Raw genomic sequence first — 23,112 nt, forward strand, 5'->3', positions numbered from 1 at the left:
ATTCGGGATGCATTGTCTACCTGGCTTGAATGGTGTAGAAAATGCATTATTATGCCTATCCATTTGTATATGCAAGTACATAACAGCTCCCTGTTTCCCTCTATTTTTCACAATCCTACATATTACATTTGACATAATAAAGGGTTAAAAACTTTATTTTTTCTGATTTGGCACTATTTACTCTCTATAACTCACCAAAGAGAGAAGAACTAAGACAAAACAACAAAAAAAGAGACTAAGAGCAAGACAGAAAATATCATTCCTGCTCCCTCTTCTCATATGTGCTACTAATAATTCAAACACAAAAGAGGGACAAAGCAAAAAGGGAAAACGATTACATTTCTTAATACTGCCCTCACACACTTTGCCGCTTCATGCTTCATCATAGGGCTGCATCTGACGTCCAGGTGCAGACCAACACACTGGACGGAGTGCAAAGAATTTTTTAAATAAATAGTGTAGTGAGGCAAAAGAGGTGTTTGAAAATAAGAAGAAAAAAGAAGGGAAAAATACTCCCGCAAGAAGGGATCCTGAAGTGCAAGTAAAACTATCTCAGAGGATACCAACAATTACCTTTATTCTCGGTTCCCCTCGATAGGATTAAAAGATCAAGGATGGGGATGTAAAGGGGAGATCAATTTCCCATATCCCAACTGCAATAACCAACATGTTTCAGCCTATTCCAAAGATGCCTCCAAGGGACACGGCGGCCTTCGTCAGGGTGTGCATCCCTTCAATTAATATAATTTCACCCCTCACTGGGGTCTTCACTTCGCCTTCTACGTATTACATAGAGGTCACCATTTACCGAGTTTACAAGCTGAACCAAAGACCAATGGGGGTCCCTCTCCCAGTCAAGGGCCACCGACGTCGGTGGACCTTGACTGGGAGATAACCCCCGTTGGTGTTTGGAGTAAGTGTGACGATAAGACCACAACCCCACGACGGTCCCGGGTTAGGCGATCAGCTTGTAAACTCTGTAAATGGTGACCTCTATGTAATACGTAGAAGGCGAAGTGAAGACCCAAGTGAGGGATAAAATTATATTAATAATTTTTCTTCTTATTTTTATACACCTCTTTTCCCTCACTACACTATATATTTAAAAAAATTCTTTGCGCTCTGTCCAGAGTGTTGTTCTGCACCTGGACTTCAGATGCAGCTCTATGACGAAGCATGACACTGCAAAGTGTGTGAGTGCAGTATTAAGACCATTAATCGTTTCTCTTTTTGCTTTGTCCCTCTTTTGTGTTTGAATTATTAGTAGCACATAGTGAGAAGAGGGAGCAAGAGTAGTATTTTCTGTCTTGCTCTTAGTCTCTTTTTTTGTTGTTTTGTCTTAGTCCTTCTCTCTTTGGTGAGTTATAAGTTTTGGGAGGGGAGTCAGAGAAGGCTCATTTTCCTTGTCTGTTCCTATTGTGTATTCTACTATTTGCTCTTTCTCAGATCTACAAGGGGAATTAGCATTCCTATATAACACTTTTTTTAAAGTATCTACTGGTAGGTGATTACCTAACTCACAATCCACCCTCTGTTTCAGAGAATAATGATCTACTGGATATTTTTTCAAGGGAAGGCCCATGATTTAGATCAAACAAGCTTTATGGTTGTTTTACTGCTTTTAGGCAGAATGAGCTGGTGAGACTGGCTGATAAATGGTCCAGGCAGTAAGGCCAGACGGTGGATGCCCAAATGATCGTGCTGGAATTTACTAGCTCTTCTGTAATAATTCTTTCGACCAGGGTAAAGCTGCAACCATTTAAAACTACTTGCAGGCCCTATATTATACTCCAGAGCAGCTTACCAAATGGGTTAAAGGAAATCAAGGTATTATTAACTGCCCATGTTTTGGCTTCTGGGCAGGAGATATTGTCCACATGTTTGTGACATGCTCCCTCTTCCACAGAGGTTTTTTTTGGGGTGGGGGGGGGGGGGGGTTATGAGCTGTGCAGCTAAGAAATTAAGGGCAGATGTGGTCTTTAATTCCTTGAACTTCTTGCTCGGCACCATCTTACAAGCATCCCTTGTAAATGTGCCTATCTTACTCAGTTCTATGATTGTTGCAGTCTCTGCATTGCGCAAGAGTGAGTAACCCAATCCCCGCCCTTATCTTGAGCCGTAATTCATTTTTTTTATTGGAACGTGCAGCTTTCAAAGTCAATGGGAAATGAGGTCTTATGAAACTATATAATACTTAGAGACTAATTTTCTATATGGTGTATGTTTGATTCCTGTGTACCATGCAGCTGACAGATCTTATTCTGTTATTGTTGTATATTTTCTATCTATTCCGTTTTCACAATTTTAATTTTATTTGAATTGTATGTGAATACTGGTTGCATTGACCGCCTGTCAGAGAATATATCTTGATTCTGTCTCTTGTTACCGTCTTGTGGGTCATATATATATATATATATATATATATATATATATATATATATATATATATATATATATATATATATATATATATATATATATATATATATATATATACACACTTCCCATTTCACTGCAGCCGAATTTACTCTTAATAGATGACAGCGGAAACTGAGATTTACCAACCAATGGTTTCTGCAAATACTTAGGACCACTTGGTGGTTGGTGTTGTCTTCTCAAAAAGTTGCTATTCAAGGTTCGACCTGTTCTTCCTGCCTGAAGCACAGTGAGCCTTTTCAACGTTCTTAAGTCTGTCATTGTTTCACAGGTAACAAGATTTGTAGTACTGTTACATCCGTTACATTGCAAACGGAGACTCCTTTTTATTCATTTAGGGAATGGTGTTCAGTATTGTTGCATTTCTGTATTCTGATTTGCTGAGCCTTTGTGTCTGTTTGCTCACCTCATGTGGACGGTATGAATTTTACTGTGTATTTTGCTATAATTGAGGGCTCATTTTGGATGTAAGCGAGAGTACGTTCCCTGATTCTTAGAGAGCAGACCCAAGCCAGTCTATCTCATGCTTAGGACTTACAATAATTTTGACATTTCTCTTGAGGCAAAACCTTTTGTCAGACCTCTTGCTCCATTTGGCTATTAATGTTTTAATTTAACTGAGCTACCTGCTAATTCACTGTACATGAAATTATTTAACTGATAAACTATATCTTTTCCACCTGTAATGATCTGAAACTCTATTAAACCTTTATGGTTTCTAACATAATATCAGACTCAAGAAGGCTTATTTAATTGATTTCTACTTGATTTATTGCCAGTCCTGTCTATTCAGGTTCACATTTCCTCATATTCTTGAGAATAACAACGCCCCCAATTCTGCATAGGTGCTTATCTGTAGATTATCTTATAAGAAATTGTCATCACTTCTGGTGTCCCTTGAATGTTATTTCTAAATATAAAGTTAAACTTACCCCAATCTATTTTTGTATTGCAGGTTAACATGGCATCCAATCCCATCCTAGATACTTGGTATGAGGCCAGAGACTGGGCACTAGAGCACATGGAGAATGAGGAGGGCTGGATAACAAGACAGGACTACGAAGAAAAAGGAGGCCAGTACCTTCAAGAACACAGTGCTTCCAATGTCTATGTTCCAATCACCATCCCAAAACCAGTACCCCGGCCAGCACCTGTAGCAACAGGGGAACCTTCTGCTGTCAATAAAGCAGTTGTAACTTCTGCTAGCAACAACCCAGAGCAAACGTAGCAAACCTTCAGACATCAATAGAATAAGCCATGACTTCTACAAGCAACACATCCAAGCCAATGTACGGAATGCAGTAGAGTGCACAGCACACACTAATCGCACTGCCTTTTGTGGTTTGAATGGGAAGGAGAATGGACTGTGCTCCGGTCAAGTATCCCTTCTGCTCACAACTGTTATAGACCACCTATGTAGGGTCCTTCGGTTTAAGAGCTTCCTAAATACTCTTACTGGAAATTGTAAATATTTTATGTTGAATTGTTAAAACTGGAAGTATCCTGTGAGAATCAAGAGTTGTGAACAGAGAGTAGCTGTACTAAAACACATTCAGATTGTCAATTGCAATCCATTTATAACTGTATTTGTTAAACAGATGTAAAACCTGATCATGCTGGTTGAAGGATATTGTCCAAGTTCTTCTCTGTATGGTGGAAATGTCCACCTCACGGATGGTAGTTAGTCGTTGTTGATTTCTTGAATACACATACTCTTTGAGTCACTATAAAAATCTAGCTTTTTGGGATCGTTTTCCTCTAAAATTTGAATATTGCAATCACAAAGCAGGACATGATTTTGGTTGAGATTAAACAAACATTTCATGGTTGGTAAACTGTTTACAAAAACTCTGAGGGGCTTTTGAAACACTATCCAAGCTGATTAACCCATTAGATCCATACATTACCCCAATGTATTTGTTTTATACGGGAGTCTCATATAGAGTCTTGTGGGTTTCTCAGATTTTTTTATTTTATTTTTCTAAATTTTATTGCGCATTTTTGTGCATACAGCACATTGTACAGTATTATGCATAAATTCAGAGGCAGAATATATTGCTAACATCAAGCATATTGCGACAAGCCCGGATCAACATCAGTTTAGTTCCCTATTATTTTGCAGGAGCTGTAGATTAATACTTCAGTATTATTGGATATCTAGTGTAAACACAAAATACGGAACCATGGACAAATGTTACGAGATAAAACCTTTTTCACAATAACGTTGGTTAGAACTAACATACACCTGTCTGTATAGTTCAGAGATAGTTTTGCAGTATCCATCACTGCAACAGCATGTGGGAGCCTGACCTTGTGATGCCTACCATGTCATGGGTTCCGGACTTCTATGTGAGACAGCTAGTCGGTACCTCCGGTTCTGTTGTAGGGGGATGATCTCCACCGCGTACGCCGGCCTTGAGTTCTGTCAGAAGGGTATCCAATGCAGCAGCTATGAGATATTTGCGCAGCCCCAGAGCGTCCTCTCTGTATTGCCCTGCTCTCGACCTGCACCCACGCATTCAAGGAGAGTTCCCAGGCAGATAGTGTGGTACGGTTGGGAGATTTAATTTGCATATAATCTGATACTTAGCGAGTAATGTTGCTAAATGCATGAACCGAGCTGTGGTCCTGTTTCTGTTGGTCTAGTGCAACTGCCCCGATAGGCAAGTTCTCCAGTTATGCAGTTTTGTAAATCCCATGCATATGGCCAGATGGCTGCAATCTTGTGCCAGTACTGGGAGAACGACAGGCACTCCTAGAGCATGTGGAGTAAATCTGCATCTATTGCGTGGCAGCATGGACAGGCTGCGTCAGTGCGCTGTAAGTATATCTAGATTTTTTGTGGAGGTGAAGTATGCCCTCCGTAGCATATAATATTTTATCAGGCAAAACTGGCATTATGAGGCACTAGCATAGGATACCCCACAATTCACTGCTGCTTCCTATTGTTGTGTGGTCAATCCAGGTCGGTGTCTAATCAATTCGCAAGGGAGGTAGCATTGTGAGAACGCAGGTAGCTTGCAAGCCAGCTGACAAGATGGTGGCCATTTCCCAGCACATAGATGTATTGTACTATTACATGCATATCTGGCTCCTGTTGCATGTTACCCCAGTGTGCTGTCAGTGACCTAATGATGGAGTTATGCAGAAGGAACTGGCCTGGGGGTAGACCAATGTTTGCTGTGAGCTCCTCCAAGGGCAGGAGTGCCTCCTGTAAAGGTCGCCTAACGTGTGTTTCCCTGCGTCATGCCAGTGACCTAGTTCCTGTTGTGAGGTGGTTGCCGCACCTTCCAGTAAACCCAAGAGCAGGCCGCACCAATCATGTAAGGAAGAGATTCCGTCTGAGGCAGCGGTATGCTTCTCAACGGACTCTACATCATCTCCTATGCCGACGACACCCTGTTCATCATCTCGCTGTCAAAAGACACCTCCACCGCCAGAGCTAACTTCCACAGATGTATGATGAACATCACCGACTGGATGAAGGACAACAGCCTCAAGCTCAAGATGGAGGTCCTCATCTTTGGGTCCACCTCTTCATGGAACGACGCATGGTGGTCTGCTGAACTCGGCCCGTCCACGCCCTCAACATCGGCATCATGTTGGACAGTAAGCTCTTCATGAAAAACAGGTAAACGCAGTCTCCTCCACTTGCTTCCGCACCCTTCGCATGCTTCGCAAGATCTGTAGGTGGCTCCAAGATAACACCAGAAGGACCGTCACTCAGGCCCTCTTCACCAGCAGGATGAACTACGGGAACACACTTTACGTAGGAATTACCGCGCGCCTCTTGAAGAGATTACAGAGAATACAAACACAGCGGCTAGACTCCTCCTCGACCACCCCAGACATAGCCAAAGCGCACACCACCTCAGGAAGCTGCACTGACTTCTGTTCTAGAAGTAATGCCAGTTCAAGATGTTGACCCACACATACAAAGCCTTGCATAACGAAGGACCAGCTTACATCAACAAATGCCAGACCCTCCACTAACCAACGATACACATACGATCCCCATCCCTCTTCCTCGGAGACACCCCTTGGATCCGCCGAGGAAAAAGCAGAGAATGCTCTTCTCACACTTGGCAACCAAAGCTTGGAGCAGCTTTCCCTTGCACCTCAGAATCACCACCTTGCTCCAGCAATTCAGGAAAGTACTCAAGACCTGGTTGGCCGAATGAACAGTTCAACACAATGCAGGCAGCAACTCCAACACCTTGAGACCCTCATGGGTAATTTGCCACACTTTACAAATCCTAGATTGATTGATTGAGGCCATGCGTAGCAGGGACGGCTGTCTCATCCCATTCTAGTATTGAGGTTGAACAGGAGCACCACTCAGGGCACATCCCAATGGGGAGAAGCCGACACCATGTCCTCCAGTTGGCAACTTGCCAATCACCTGGACACCCACTGTAGCTGGGAGGCCGGGTAGAAATGTTCAATGTTTGGTACGTCCTGGCCACCTTAATTGGGCGGCAGATAAAGTTTAACTAGAGCAACCCTGCAGTGGGACACATGCCAAATAGTCTCCCATTGATTGCTCTTTTTTCCTCTGATGAATCCTTTTTTGAACCTAGCAACAAGCTTTCCATAGCCAGCTGCAAATCAGCAGACGAGTCTTAATCCACATCTGCTAACTTGAAGGACTTTCTGGACTGATTGGGGAAACATCTTTGACCTGTTAATCATTCAGTGTCCGCTCCTGCCTTAGTGTTTCCAGTCCAGCCCTAGTATACTAGTATGGCAGAGAATGTGGAATTCAATATTTACATGTCAATCTAAAGTGATGGACAAAGATGCATCAATCCATAGGGTTCCTGCCCCTAATTCACTGTACCTCCTCTAGTTAGATCTAAAAATGATTTACTAAGTCAGTCCAAGAACCTTACAAGAGCTTGGCAAGAGACCTAAAATCCTGTCAACACAGGCTCTTTGATGTGACAGGCCGTTGGACTTTTAGAATCTATAGAATGTGGCCAAACAACCTTCAACCTTACATTTTTGAACGGTAGAATTTAGCAGCCATATGCTTAAGTGGTAATGCCATATGACCATTTCCTTGAAGGAGAAAGTTTTCTGCTCAAGAAGAACTCCAAGCTGGTCAACTGGGTCTGCTTTGAAAATAGTCCAAACTCCAATGGTATGCTTTTCGAAGATTAATTTATTAAGAAAATATCTAAGCACATTGGCATGTTAGCAAACATCTACAAGGCATATGGGGACACGCGTCAGTTTTCCCTGAGTTTATTTTCTTCCCCCAAGGGCAAGAACTCCAGTGGACCATTACCCGAGACCTCAAACTTGATTCTATATCTGCTCTTCCACAGTTTGAGACACCATGGTGGAATTTCAACGTTCTTCCCTAGAAGCCTTGTAATGCAAGGGGTTCTAATGGCTCATTCTCTGCTCATTACAGCTCACTTTCAAACAGATTCTCCTGTAGACTATCTTCTACCTTCTTCAAAATTAGCCTGAAGACTTTTACTATTAATATACATATGGGTGCTTATTATTGAAGACTCTTGGGGTTCTGCAGTCAGGCTAGGGTAACTGTATAGCACTCCTGGGTGCCACCTCCAGCTTTGTTCCCCCAGTTTTGCTTTCTGGTTTTGGTCCTCCTGGTTGGCTGAGATTGACCTGGGTAAGTTTAGGGCACCTTCTACTCGAGGTACAATGGCTCATAAAGTCTTCCGCTTAGAAGGCAGTTTGCAAGGTATTTTTTTAAGGTGGATAACTGATCATTTATACTCTTAAGCCTATTGAAATCAGTGCTGCAAATGTTCTTCTAAGGCATTTTTGAGCTTGTTTATTATTTTGTGTTCCTTGAAGTACAATGTAGTTTTCCCGGTTGGAAATCAAAAGTGTGCATAAGACCGGAAAGCTAATATTACCCCTCCTGCGACAAGCCACTCTTAATGGCTATTTTTATTCTTATCATACCTCCTCCATCTTAAGCCCACAATGTGCCTTCAGGCTCCCAGAGCTTTCCAGTTAGTGTTTATGCTCTTGGAGGCCTTCTCGTCTGATCCTTTTTGTCGAAAATGTACTTTACTGCTTCCTTTTTATAGTGCTGCTGCAGTTTCCTTCTAGTTAAAAGCATGCAAGAAGCCACATTCCCAGAGCCTACCAGTTTGTTTTTATGCTCATGGATGCCTTCTCATCTGATCCTTTTGTCGAAAATGGTCTTTGCTGCTTCCTTTTTTTTATAGTGCTGCTGCAGTTTCCTTTTAGTTAATAAAAATTCAAGAAGCCACATTCTTCTTGGGTACCTGCTTTTATAGTTCTGTCCTCTTTATGGTGTTGTTTGTGGTATGGATTTGTTTGCTCTTAAGTGCTGCTGACTTAGGGTAAATAAAGAAATGATATTAGCCTTCATGTCTATGTAACAATTATGTTGTGCAGCTGGTGGGTGGGAGGATCAGCATGAACTGGGAAAACATATACTTTACTCTTATTTATTATTTTTTGTAAAGTATTAAACAGGATGAGAAAATCAGCAAAATATAATTCCTTGCTGTATTTGTATGTGATCTTTTGCTAAGGACTCACTGCAGTGTGGAAGTCCTGGTTTATTTGTTTTTAAATATAAAAATCTCTTTGTTAATATACTTTTTCGTCTGACGATTGCTGGTCTACACAATGTACCATTATTCTTGCATTTCCAAACTCCTCCATCTGTATTTTGGGTCTAAACTCCTACTCCTACACCCCATATGTATCTGGTCCAGGAACGTGTGCCTGCATCAAGCATAAAGCATGTTTAATATTACCATTTTCATTGTACATCATCTGCATCCCTCTCTCCACCTCAACTTATTGATCTTGTGTGGTAGGTAGGACTTCCCCTTTTTATCAGTTGTCGATCGTCTACTGCTCCCTCATTTGCTAGTTGTTTCTAGTTCTGCCTTGAACGCCTACCTACTTCTCCAGAACTGGTAGCACCTGGTTCTGCTCTTAAGACCCACAGGGGCTTACATATGAGAAGAGCCTGTCTATGAGAGGTTCATCCTAAAAGCAGTGTCGGCCGATGCGAATAAACAGGAGTGGGACAGGGGTAGGACAAGTGGGGTAGAAAAATACATTAAAAATTAAAATAAAACTTAACTGAGGATGCCTCTGCTGCCTTGCGCTTGCTTCCTGGTCCCAGCAGCTCCTGGGACAGCATCAGAGACTCCATGTGCAATCCCTGTGCTGCTCTCATGATATCATGATATGAGAGCAGTGCAGGGATTGGCCTGAGCGGGCTGGTTCGATGCTCCACTCGGGCACAGAGAGTCTGTGCTGTTTCTCCAACCCAGTTGTGCTATACAGCTGGGTTGGTGAAATCTAATTATGCATGTTTGTTTGGCCGGCCTTAGATGGCTGGCCAAACAGACATGCACAGTTAGCAGTACACTCCACTGCTCCCTCTCATGACTCGTCCCTGCACACTGGCTCAGCCAGCAGGTGAAAAATAAAACTATAATGAAATATCGTTTTATTTTTCAGCTTCTGCCGGCTCTGAGCGAGTGGCGCAACACTCCTCCGCCATTGCAGAGGAGCCACCTCTGCCTGAAAGATTCATAGGTGTGAATCTGAAAATAGCCTTTCTAGTTGACAGTGCTATCCCAACCCTAAAGAAATGATGGAGCCGGCTCCGTCATGTAGAGGTGCACATTTTGTGCCGATCTATCACGTAGGGTACAAAAAAAATAGGTTTTGACCCCAATTTTCATTTCCCATTTTAACTTTCTTTTATTTTAATAAAAAATGATTTATTAGCAAAACTTTAACAGCAAAGTTACATAAATATATTAAATAAGGACAGATCCGGCAGTTAAATCTTAAATAGATTTTGTCAAGTTATCGGCTCGACATAATACAGTACGGGCATCCAAACAAACCAGCTTGGCCAGAATTACCATATATGTCCTTCACCAAACTCTACAACCCCATACCCTTTATTCTTTACAGTCAAGCAGCTATTATCCATTTATACGAAGCTACCCAGCACAAAAAAACTCCCCAGATACTCCTCCCTTCAGTCTCCGCCCTCTTATCTTTTCGCTCATAAAGTGCTTTTTCTTAATTGTAAACATATAGAAAACGCCCCTTCCATTGCTGAAATGTCTGGGGTTAAGGATCAAGCCAGGCAGAGGCAACACAGAGCCTATAAACCGCCATAGCTATAAAAATTAACTCAACCTCAACACATATATTTAATTCACCATCGCCCAACAACATAAGCTGCAGTGATGGCATATAGTCACCTTGAGGACTTCACTAAAAAACCTGCAATATCTAAACCAACTGTTTTTAGGCAAGGGCAAGAAGAGAACATGTGTACCAGGTCTGGGCTGAGTTTGCGACATCTAGGACAACGGGTACCAGACAACCTGCCCCATTTAGCGATTTTGGCGGGTGTTCTATAGAAATCAAAAATCGTTATATATATTGTTGCTTTTGCAAGTTCGATGAGCATAAAATTGTCACACCCAGCGATTTTGGAAAACCAGAATTTTCCAAGTTTAACCTCGCCCGCCATTTTTCATTATGTTTTTTCAAATCATCTAGAACAACTTGCAGCAGGCACCCATATATTTGTAAGATTGAATAGCTAGTGCCCATATTAAAATATTCATCAGGGAAACCTAAGCGAAGCCTGATAATGCCCCAACATTTCTCAATAGGAAATCCCTCCACTGTAAAAATGTTAAAAAATCCAGAAACCCGATATTAAATCTGTCACTCTCCTTCAAATTATGCGATATGATTCCCTGTAAGCAGATCCTATCAAAGCCCCCTTGTTCTGATCTGGCTAAACAATTGTCATGGAATATTCCGGGCAGTTGATTGTTCCAAAGTAGCGGAGTGTACCAACTATACCTGCCAACCCCCAGTTTTTTTCGAATGCCTGTCCAATCCCGGAATGCCGCCATTACAATCTTAAACTGTGTCTTTTTATAGTAACTCAGCTTAAGAATCTTCAGTAGACAGCCGTTGGCAGCTGGCCCAATCAGTAGCTCATAAATCGAAGGAACATAACCTGCATTCCCCACTTCAGTTGCCTTATTGTTAAATAAGGGGGAAAAAAATTGCAGAGCTACCGCTAGATAATATAATTTAAAGTTGGGCGGAATTTAAAGTTGGGAGTGCCCAGCCTCCCTGTCTCTGGGTAAACATAAAAATGTATTTTCCCTCCTAGTGTTCCCATATGCCCAGATTAATCTTGCCACTTCTTTCATTTACTTTAAACCGTGCATTATCAACCTCCAGTGGGATTGTATGAGAAACATACAATAATTTTGGAAGGAGTATCATTTTGACAAGGTTACATCTTCCCATTGTTGAGAGAATTAAATTATCCCATTGTCTAAAATCCTTCTTAGTTTTTTCAATAATAGGAGTAAAATGTATTTCGACTAATTGCTCCACTTCTGCTTTGATACTAACTCCCAGATAGGTAGCCTCCTCTACTACCCAGCTATCATTGGCCAGCGTATGTCTGTTTATCACTAACTGCATTTTTGCTTGGTTTATCAAGAACCCTGAGTAAGTTCCGACCTCCTCTGTTGTCCTTTCTATGGAACGTACAGCCCTATCTGGATCACTGGTAACTATTGCCACATCATCGGCATAGGCAAGTATTTTTGTATCCCAGCCCTGCAGGCTGATAGGAGGTTGGATGCCTCTCTGGATAACCTGCCCAAGGAGGAGATCAATGTATAAAGCAAATAACAGAGTGGAGACTGGTCAGCCCTGCCTCGTTCCCCTTTCTATCGGAAAGGGATCCAACTCACCTCCCATTAGCTGTAATCCGGCTACGGCGCTAAAGTACATCACCCGGATTGCTTGGATGAAAGACCCACTCAAGCCACTGGCCTGCATAACCTTCCAGAGGTACTCCCACGACACCTATTTGAAAGCCTTCTTGCCATCCAACATAGGCGACTCCCATAGGTTCTTCTAGGACCTCAGTGGCATTGAACAGTGATATTACTCACCATACATGATTTGAGGTCCCTCTCCCTGGAATAAACCCAGGCTGCCTAACCAAGACCAGTCTGTGTATTATACTGCCCAGCCTGCTGGCAAAGATTTTAGAATAGAGTTTCACATCACTGTTTAACAATGTGATTGGTCAATAAGAGCCCAAAGACACAGGTTCCTTACCTTTTTTTAACGATGATCACATGTGCGGTACCCGAGGACCCTGGGGGGTTTGCCCCATTTTTAACTTGCCTAGAAAGCTCCAGCATTTCTTGGAGGAGTACTACGGAAAAAACCTTATAGAATATCCGAGGTATGGAATCTGTACCCACTGCTTTCCCAAATGGGAGAGCCTTGAGGGCCACCTGGAATTCTTCTGGTGAAATATCTGACGCTAAAAGTGACCTCTCCCCTTGGGTTGCTTTGGCAAATGTCACCGGGTCCGAATATACCTCTAAATTTTATGGAGGACGCTTTATAAAGGTCAGCGTAAAATTCCAAGAATGCTTCTCTAACTTCAGCGAGATCAGTTACCATGCTGCCTTGCCTATTCCTGACCTGACTGATGTGCCCAGCTGCCTGCCTGTCTTGACCTGACTGCTAAAAATCGCGCCACCCGTTCATTATATTCATAGCACTACTGGTCACTAGCCATGAATTTCCTGGCGATCTTCTCAGCCGTAATTTGTTCAGCCGTGCCTTAGTTATAGCTATCAGGTTCAGTACGGGGGTAAGATCTCTCCCGGAAGCAACAGCTACAACCAATTCTGCCTTCAAGCCACTAAGCTTTTGATTAAGTTCTTTGCTCTGTCCCAGACCCAACATCTCTTTGGCGATACTAAACTTAAGGTTTTTCCCTCTTATACCGGCCTTGAAAGCGTCCCAAGCCATCCTGAGAGAGAAGCTACCTTTGTTTAGTTCTAAATGACTCCGGAATCCAGCTCTTTATATAACTTGTGTACTCTGGGTCTGACAAAAGAGCCCTCTCGAAGGTCCATCTCTTAGGCACACTTCTCCGTCTCCAAGTGGGATTTCCAAAACAATCTGGTTATGATCAGACATTCATTTTGGAAAAAGTTATACCTGAGCACCCCTAACAAATAATGGCAAGACCAAGAACTAATCCAGCTTAGCAAATTTAACATGTGGGGCTGAATAGAAGGAGTACCCAGTGTGAGAAGTTGGCCTGATATGTAGTGCTCACTATTCTAGTGATCCTTGTGTATCATTCCAAACGACCCTTATTGATGATTGGTTGTAAGTCAACCATTAGACCAGCTATCCTAGTAGCATGGACAAGAGCAGTCTTTAGGCTAAACTCTAGAGGGCGTGTTAAGCCAGCTGTTATACCATCACATATACCCCTTGAACACCAAGTGAAAGGACACCACACAAGTTGTTATGAAAATAAAAGTATATTTATTTAGAACACAACAGCCCTGGACTCTTTATGAGGACAGGGCGCTAAGCACAATACAAAGCTCTTAGGAAAATACGCTAAGTCGCACAATTTACACAAATGCCCGAGGGGCACAAAAAACCATATACTCTAAAAGTGGAATGCGAAATTACTAGCAGGTAAGTACTACTCTAATAGTCTTTGGGATCGCTAGGACTTGACTACTGAACCTTCAGATTACTAGCAGGAGGCCTAGGGAGATAGGGTGCAGACTGTGCACTCTCACGCGGGATGCGGGACAAAGTCTATGGATGCTAGATTTCGTAAAGTTAGTGTTATCGGACGAATCCGACTAGGTAGAGCTGAAACAAAAAAGGATCTGGACCTTTGGATAGCAAAGCTATGCTGGAGCACCGAAATGCTGAGTTTACCTAGCCCAGGGGCTGCGGATGCATAGGTCTGGAAGGACGTCGGGAATCCTCGTTGCAGTCTATGGAGCCTGAAAGAAGAAGTTGCTGGCAGGCGACCAGTGAAGAGATTCGGAGGGATTCAAGCCTGGATCGAAGATGGAAGACACCTGAAAGCAGAGGGGACCAAGTTCTGAATCACTAGCCAGTGATTAGATGGGCACCAGGATGGCACCGGCTGAAGTCACCTCGACCAGGTGAGTGGGCGACGCTGGGCTCTGCAGTCTCACGGACCAGGAGGCGTTGTCGGCGACCAGGATGGAGGTGCGAGCTGTCCCACGATGGTATCTGCTGTCGACGTCGCTGGACCCAGGATTGGGGCAACAAGTCTTGGCAAATGCAAGCCCACGCGGTGGACTTAAAATGGCGTCTGGAGTGGACCAGGAGGGTCCGGGGTGCTCCTCTGTTGGAGGGGAGCAAGGGCCAGTCTGGAGCAACCAGACCAGCGGTGTTGTCGTCGTGGAGCATCGTCAAGAGGGCCACAAGCCAGCAGGCAAGTAGCCGGACAACGCGGTGAGCAGCAAAGAGCAGAAGGGCCCCACGCAGATCTGGTGGATGCTGGGGGGCTGGACTTTGGTGCTGGAGCTGCTCAGGGTTGGGGCTTCTCGAACCCCGAAGCACTCACTCGAGGATCCCTCGGCGGTCGTGCTGGATAAGCGTCGTGCAGTTCTGAAGATGGCCGGTCCCTCGAGGTCTAGTCACACCCACGGATCTCAGCTGGGCTGAAGATGTAGGTAGAGGTCAGAGGTGCCAGGGAAGCCGGGTCTCGTCGTTGTGGTCGGTCGGATTCCGGAGGAAGGACGTGCAGCAAACCGCAGTGTTCTTAGATGGTGCCTGCGGGTGCAGGGTGACTACTCCTTAGTCACAAGGGAAAAATCTTGAGAAGAAGTCTTGAGTTCCTTTCTTAGAAAGTAGTTTCAGGATTCAAAGATGATCTAATTTGGAAGGGGGCCCGCTCCTATCTTTATACTAGGATAAGGGGCTGGCACGCGACTAGGTCCTGCCCATGGGTGGGACCAGGAAAGGGGGTGGTTACACCCCTCTCCCATTCCGGACTTTCCCCAGCTCAGGGGCTGGTGTGCCCCTGGAACTGGTTCTAGCCGGCAGATGCATAGTGAGCACCGGGGTGCCACTTGCAGTCACCTTCCTCTAAAGCCCTGCCTACCCAGGATACACAAACCCTGTCTGGGATGGTGCTAGCACCGCCCCTGACAGGAAACCCTTTGTCCAAGCCTCCCTCGCTGGAAGGACTCCCAGCAGCAGGAGGTCAGACTTGTGTCTGTGGTGGCAGCATCCATTTTGTGATGCTGAGGCTCGAGTTAACTTTAACCGGGGTTTACAGTTACATACATGTCGTGTCCCTGTAGAAGGGTGGAATGCTAACCCCGTCGCCAGAATTGGCGAGGGGTTAGTATTCCAATTCGTATGACACCTTACTCGACATGTTTTGATAAAGCGATACCAGAGTTGGCACATAACTGCGAGGATTATAATGCACTTAAGAATATATGATATGCGTTATCATGGAACAGCTATTAGGACTTGGTTCCGCAAGCTGCAAACGGGCTCAGCTCATGCCAGAGCACCATCTCACATGATTCCAAGCACTCTGCCTTCAGGATTGTCAAGGCCTGCCATAGGAGTGACTGATAGGAATCTATGTGTCCATTTTAGGGTTAGATATAGGTATACTATATCTAAAGCAAGGGGTGATTACGCCACCTTGCCCCAGCTGTCGTGCAGCCAGTTGTGTCAGATTTAGATGGCCAGCCAGGGGTGGCATAGTACATGCTGCAGCCCCTGGTAGGCCCTGGGTACACCTATGCCCTGAGTTACAGGGTCTGATAAGGTGGCCCAGTACCAATTGGTAAATGCACCTAAGGTACACGTGTCAATTTAGTGAGAGAACAGCAAGGCTGTGGGTCTGATTAGCAGGCCCACAGCCAGAGAAGTCGTAAACCAGTGAAGCAAAAAGCAAAAATCTGGGGTGATCATAGGATTGCAGACCCTACACTCCTGCACCCAGCATCAGATGCTTTCAGGCTAGGTCACACATCCCTTAGGCTGATGTCCTCCACTAGATTCCTGAAAGATCTAAATGATTGAGGTTTGCGCCTAGCATGACAAGCTTCATTGCCCCCACGCCCTGCTCTTGAGCCATTTAAATAATAAATACATAGTCTCCACAGACTATAAATACGGGGCAGGCCAAGATCGTAATTTAGTTGCTAAAAGGTTAAGCAGTCTAGATTCATCTACAACTGGGGCATATATCGAGCACAGCGAAAAGGACCCACTGCTAACTTTACACTCTATTTCTTTTAACTCAAATGGTAATCTCCTTAGTCTTGGCATCCTGAGTTCTGTGACAAACTACATTCAACTGTAAGGAATTTAACAATGCACAGCGTGTGATATGGGTCTCTTGCAAGCAGTAAATATCTGCTCTTAGAAATGTAAGGTCTTCTTGTACCCTTCTCCTTTTAAACTTATTGTTCAACCCAAAAATATTGATAGTAGCAATGCAGAGCTTGTCCAATCCACATGCACTACACCTCAAAATTTAACAGGGCCCGAACAGGGACACATTCCCACAGATTCAACTTGAACAGATCTCAAAAAGTAATGTCCCTCAATAACAGACATAATTTATTCAACCAATTTTACGATCGCGCCCCCAACTTTCCCTCCATGCCGCAAGATAAACAGCCTTACTAAAACATATTTGCTGATTTTCCCATACAGTGTCAACCTAAACAATTGCCCCCCACCCTGTCCCTGCCCCAATCATCCTAAAAAACCCACCCCCCCAACCAGCCCCCCCCCCACCAATGGAGACAACCAGACCCACCAGGGTCTGTGTGGTGGAGACTGGTAATGGACACTGCCAACCCCGCCCCCCCTACAGACCAATCCTCTGCCACCCCACCCACACCAAAAGGAAAAAAGTGAACAAACAAAAAAAATATATCTTTTGCTCATCCACCAGGCAATTTTCTTGGGGGCCCATATATCACCAACTAGCAAGTTAATCTGGTGAGGACGCAGCTAAAACTGATTTACAAAAAGAAACACCCAATGAGCTAAACATTATCTTTATCTCCCGACAAGCCACACATGTACTCTCTGGCTTGAATCTCAGAGGTAAAAAACTTAACAGACCATCTGACTATGGTTTTTAATCTATCTGGCGCCAACAAATAGGCTTCAAAAACAGCTTCCAGAAAAGATTGATTAATTGCTGAAAGCGCCATCGGCGCTCTGCCATTGTATGTCAAAAATCTGGGCGGACAAAAAAAGAGGATTCCCGATATCTCCATCCCGCCTTAGGGTGGGCTTTCTCAAAAATGGCTCAAAGAAGCAAAACATTGAAAACACGGTATAGCCCTTGGCTGCTCTTAATCTCTATTACCCTGGGTAGGCTTATGCCGGACTAGCAGGAAACGGTGAACCCACTATATTTCTAACTCCCAGTTCCGCAATGCCAGTTCAGAGAATGCTCTTCTGAGGAGGTCCAGCATAAAGGATTGAATATCATCCCTTTCGAGTCCTTCCTCAATCCCAAGAAAGCAGAGATTGTTCCATCTCTGATGGTTTTCCAAGTCCTCAATCTTCTACAGCACATCGGTCAATTGAGCGACATATGACTTAACTTTCTCCTTCACGTTTAACATATCAGTTTCCACAGCTGAAGTCCTTTCCTCAATACAGCTGTGCTTCTCCCCAATCTCGGAGCAGGCCTTACCGATCTACCTTATCGCGCCTTCCAGGTTCTTTGTTGCCCTCATAGCCTTTTTACCATCTGCCCGGGTCTCCGCCTGATGCTCTTTAATTGACTCCAATATCAGGCCAAGAGATGGATTTAAGGCCATGTCCCCCACAGCCTGCAGGACTGGAAATTCTCACTTCACTGAGGCTGCATGTACTTTTGGTGCTCCCAATATCCTGCTGTGAGAATAATCCAATTTTAACCCAACTCCAGCTGAAGAGTTATCTTTGTTTTTTCGAGAATCTGTATTACCTTTAGAAGTCTTCCGGTACTTTTGATGTTGAAGAGCTGTTTCCGATGCCTCTGGTGTACTAGAACCTGAATAAGAGGAGCTGCGCCCATCCTAGCTCAAACAGGAGTTAGAATTCACTTAGCCTGAGCCATCCGTAAGGGAAAATAATTTGTCCATCCCTTCCATTGGAGCAGCAGCTGCGTCCCAGCCCCCTTGCTCTATGTTATACTCCAGTTCGCCCATGACTCTTCCTAGGGTACTAGACCGAGGTAAACACATGGAGTCATTTCTAGGGGCTTCCTGTAGACTTTCAGTAGGGTTACTAGCCACCTCTCCTGGTCCTCCTAGCTCAGTTTGAATGGGCTGCCCCAGAGTACCTGGTGTTACCACTTTCACCACTACCTCAGTCTCCTCTTGCAGCTCCAGGGAGCCCCCGCTCAGATCAGCAGCGACCTGACCTGGGCAAAGATCAGCTTATCCATTATCAGAAGTTTCCTGGGAAGCTAGACCCATCGCTGTATTTTTAACTGTGAAAAACTGTGATTGCTGGCTGTGGGGTTTGTTGGGTTTCTTTACTGGAACAGAAAGCCCCTACCTCAGGAACCGAAAGTACCCAGGGCTACTTTTTCTGTGCCTATTGTCCAATCTGGCAATTTCCTCCTTCACGCTACACGCAAAGTTTCAAACTGATTTTCAGTAGATTGAGAGTCTATCTGCTTACCTGCACCGTTACCTGATTGATCCTGAGGAGGCTCCTGTCTTGCCCCCCAGTGCAGCAGCCCACGCTGTGGTAGGCAGCGCATTTCCCTTCTCACTCTACCTTTTTGCAGCTTTAGGGGCCATAAGGTAAGCTATGCACAACCAGGCAGTGTCTGCTCTGCGGTTAGAGACCGCACCGGAGATCCTTCTTGCAAGGTCTGCCCACCTGCTTAGCGCAACGTTGCACGTCCGGGTTAGCCGGACGGAAACCTGTTTGATGCACCGGCAAAACCCTTCATGACTTTCTCGAGGCAAGCAAAATTATGCCCTGTAATCATGCCGCACCGGCACCTGACCAATCTGTGCAGCAGTGATGGGAGACGAGCCCGTGTTCCAGAAAAAAATAAGGTAAGTTGAGCAGGAGTGGGAGCTTGGCTGCAGCATTGCTACACGGTCGCCATCGTGCCTCCTCCTCCTATTTTAATTTCCATGGAATTCTGTGCTCCTCGATGCAGAAAATACTTCTGGACGGAAATACACTAACCTGGCATGTACGTAGAACTTTATTCAAGGAAGCCCTTTACTTAGTTTGGTGTAAAACCATTAATTAATTTTTGATAAATTAGTGTTTAATAAGTTGTTGGGTTGAATAATAAAGAATGATGCACAATTTAGATGAAGTTGTAAAGTGAAGTTTATTCCATGAATAAGAAGTCAGCATAGGGGTCCCTTCAACAGCATCCAAGATCATCTGCAGCCAGGAGCCAACTGCCAAGCTGTGGTTCTGAAATTCTGGACCCTGCTATAATATAATACCGAGGCACAACACTCGTGTCACAAAATATCATCGTACCCTGATGAATTTTATGTCTACAGACCGGTAATGACTAGGACATTATCCCTATGCATTTGCGCCGTGATTGAGTGATGCTATCACCCTTAAATCATGGTTTCCGTCCCGAACCCTCGGACTCCATTTTTTGAACGGCATCCATCTTGTGGCTTGCCCTCATATAGCCAATTGATTAAGGCCGAGTTTGATCTGAAAGGACACGTCCACCTTAGCTGACTTCCCCATGACCTGGCCGAGCTGACTCCACTGCCTCCAGCCAAACCTGTTCGGGCAGTCCCTCGCCCAGTGGCCGAGTAAGATAGCATCAAGGCACGACATGCCATAAACCATTCACTACATACAAACCATGTTATCCACACACATACACCTGTCCATGTTTCTTGTTTATGGCCGGTTTTACGATGAGGAGGTGCCCGATTTTATTGGGGTTTCATCGATATCTGATGGTAGTTCTGGGTCGAGCTGGGTAATCTATCACGAACTGGACACACGAAATTGTAGGCTGGCCGTCATGACTTTGCTTACTCTTTGTTGTACAAATATGTATATGGTTGCATCATAAAACAAAGAATTCTTGCCTGAAGTGTAATATTTTGTATAAAAGGAAAAGGCTAGTTCTGTAAAAACGAACAGTCTCCTGAGAACTTACATCCCGTGCTGTTGTACTTCTAGGACACTTGTTACTTGGTTGCAGCCAATAAAACTCGATCTCTGACTTCACCTAGAAGACTGTGTTTCTGTGGTCCGGAACAGGGAGAACTCAGAGGTCTTCGGGTGTTATCCCCTGGCACCACCGGGTTCCTAGAAACCCGGCACCTCAGTTGGCGCCCAACTCGGGGCGGTATCAAGCGGTGACGGTCCAAGCCAAATGTTCGTGAGGAGCTTCGTGTGAAAATTCCAGAGGACGGCCAGCCACTTCAGCGACCCCTGTATGTCGACGTGGTTCTGAAGGTCTTTGCTGCGAGGTTCCCCGCGTCCCGACGGCTACGAAGGACTGCTGCCCTGACTATCGCCCTGTTTTGGACCCAGTGATCCTTGGTAGAGCGAAACGATAGACAAGTCTTCTAGTGACTCATCGATCTTCAATACTTCAGTTAAGTATAAGTGGAGCGTCTCCCAGTCCTTAGTTTGTTCTTAGTTTTGGTATCCTTGAGATACACCTTGTTTGGAACTTGCAAGCGCCAAAACCAAGGGATTCGTGTATTCACGAAAATATCGTATTTTGATAATCCTTTGAAGTTTGAAGCTAGACTAGCGAGCGAAGATGCCTGGTCTTAGCAGACTTGGAAACTTGTTTTGTCTTGGTTGTAGTAAGGACTCCTGATTAGAGGATTCGTGTCCGGTTCCTCCGATTGGAACTCCAACATATGAGCTCTATATAAAGCATGGAGTAGGCCCTATCACATATAATGAAGTAAATGTAAATGTATTTGAGCTTATATAGCGCACAGCTACCCGCAGTGGGTTTCCCGGCGCTTGCTTAGGGAACCCGTCCTGGTATTCCCCTGTGAGATAACCCCGGCAGGGTATCCACAAGGTGAAAGCCAGGCATCCCGCCGCGAGGGGCCGTTGTGGAGATCAAGCAAGCTATTGCCCAGAGTCGCAGAGTGTGAACCCGTGAGTCGAGAAGGCACCGGAGCGAGAATTATCGAGTCCGTGGAATTTTTTTTTGAGCCCAAAGACCCGCCGAGGCGGGAATTGAACCCTGGTCCAGGGCCGATCTCAGCTTCCGGGTCTGCCACCTCTAACCCCTGAGCCACACTTCTCCACCATACACCAGAAAAGATGGTGTCTTAAAATGGCCCCAATATGGTAGCATTGACGCAGAAATTTTAGATAATCTCGAGGTCAAACTGTTTAAGAAGAAAGCCCGGCCGGCGATGTTTGACTCTTTTCGCTTATGGCGCAAAGAAGCCAAACAGAAAGAAATAAAATTAGCTAAGAAAAATAAAAGAGGTATGTCAATGGTGCAAGCTGCCATTGCATACAGGGATAATTAGGAAGAGCAAGAAAGTGAACAAATGCTCAGAAGCAAGAAGTTAGCAGTAGATAAATGCTACCCAATGTTGCCCCATGAAGGACAAGGTTCAAAAGAGACATCAGAGAAGGATCCATTAATGTCCCATTTACTGAGTTCACCACCCTCATATGCACTAGATGCTACTGCACCCCCGAAGCGCTTTGTTATACCGCGCCTCGGCGCACGAACTCCAGTTCTTACACAAGCACCAGCTCCTCTTCAGCTGGTTCCTACTTCTCCGGCGCAGCCCTCTCAAGGGCCGCCGCCTTTGCTACATACTCCATCTACTGTTTCTGGGACTTTGCCTACTGCTCCAACTGTTTATCATGATGCTACTTCTGCCACTGCCTCGACTTCCTCTGCCATTGCCTCGACTTCCTCCTTACATCAGCCTGTCTTTTCTGGCGCATCTGCCTCTCCGCAAGCTTCTCCTTCTGTTCGACAGAGAGTGGCAAGTACTGTCACTGGTCTGTTCTCACCTTTCTTTGGGTCGCCTAAAACGACCCCTAAAACAGGACGTAGACAGTTGCGTAGTCAACTGCCTGATTATGAGGAAAGAGTAGTGCTGAATGAGTTAGCACGTAAATGGGTTACTGATACTGTAAAGTATGATGTTCAGTCTGTAGTGGAAGTCTTCCGTCAGTGGGATGCACCCACCCAGAGATATGTATTCGAAGAGATGTGTGTATATCTCTGTGAAGATTTGCAAGACAATGATCCCAAACGCAAAATGCAGGAATTATTCCGCATGCAATTCAAATTTTATGAAGGCGTGATTGTAGGTGCGGATGTTGAACGAGCAATAGATTTATTGTTATCTTATAGGTAAGGGAAACATCTCTAGATCACTATATGAGGATGACATGTCAGGTAGGAAAAAGCAGCGACAGTACCCCATGAGAGAGGTTCCTCCAGTTTGGAGGGAAGGTGATGCGAATGCAAACCCAGCAATTCTGCCACATTTCCAGCGTGTATGGGTACATGTCCCCTGGAAAAGATCTGAAGTCTTGGCGCTCAAACAGACATTGCCTGATCCTCGTAAAAATCCTGCAGGGTATTATAAGGAGTTATCACAGACTGCCAGCTCATGTATAATGAATTTAGCAGATGTAGACATGTTGTTTGGGAATGTTGTTCCACAGCCTTTATGGAGTAAGATTCGTCATACAGATCATGATCAAGAACTAGGTGACACATGGGATAATATTACTGTTGCTGATGCTAGACAAGTTGGTGTTTCTAAACCCGAGCCTTTGGTAGAATTA

General features: G+C 44.7%; 1 protein-coding gene across 1 annotated transcript in view; it reads left to right on the forward strand.

The window, feature by feature from the left end:
• ACTR5 (actin related protein 5) overlaps positions 1–8,814 on the forward strand; it is a 138,065-nt gene extending 129,251 nt beyond the window's left edge. The window contains exon 9 of the mRNA XM_086932264.1: positions 3,392–8,814. Coding sequence (XP_086788390.1) covers positions 3,392–3,664 — 273 coding nt within the window. The 3' untranslated portion in view covers positions 3,665–8,814. The remainder of the gene's footprint in view (positions 1–3,391) is intronic.
• Positions 8,815–23,112: the final 14,298 nt, after the last annotated feature.

Source organism: Lissotriton vulgaris, chromosome 7, assembly GCF_964263255.1.
Source record: "Lissotriton vulgaris chromosome 7, aLisVul1.2, whole genome shotgun sequence".
In the NCBI taxonomy this organism is placed as follows: domain Eukaryota; kingdom Metazoa; phylum Chordata; class Amphibia; order Caudata; family Salamandridae; genus Lissotriton; species Lissotriton vulgaris.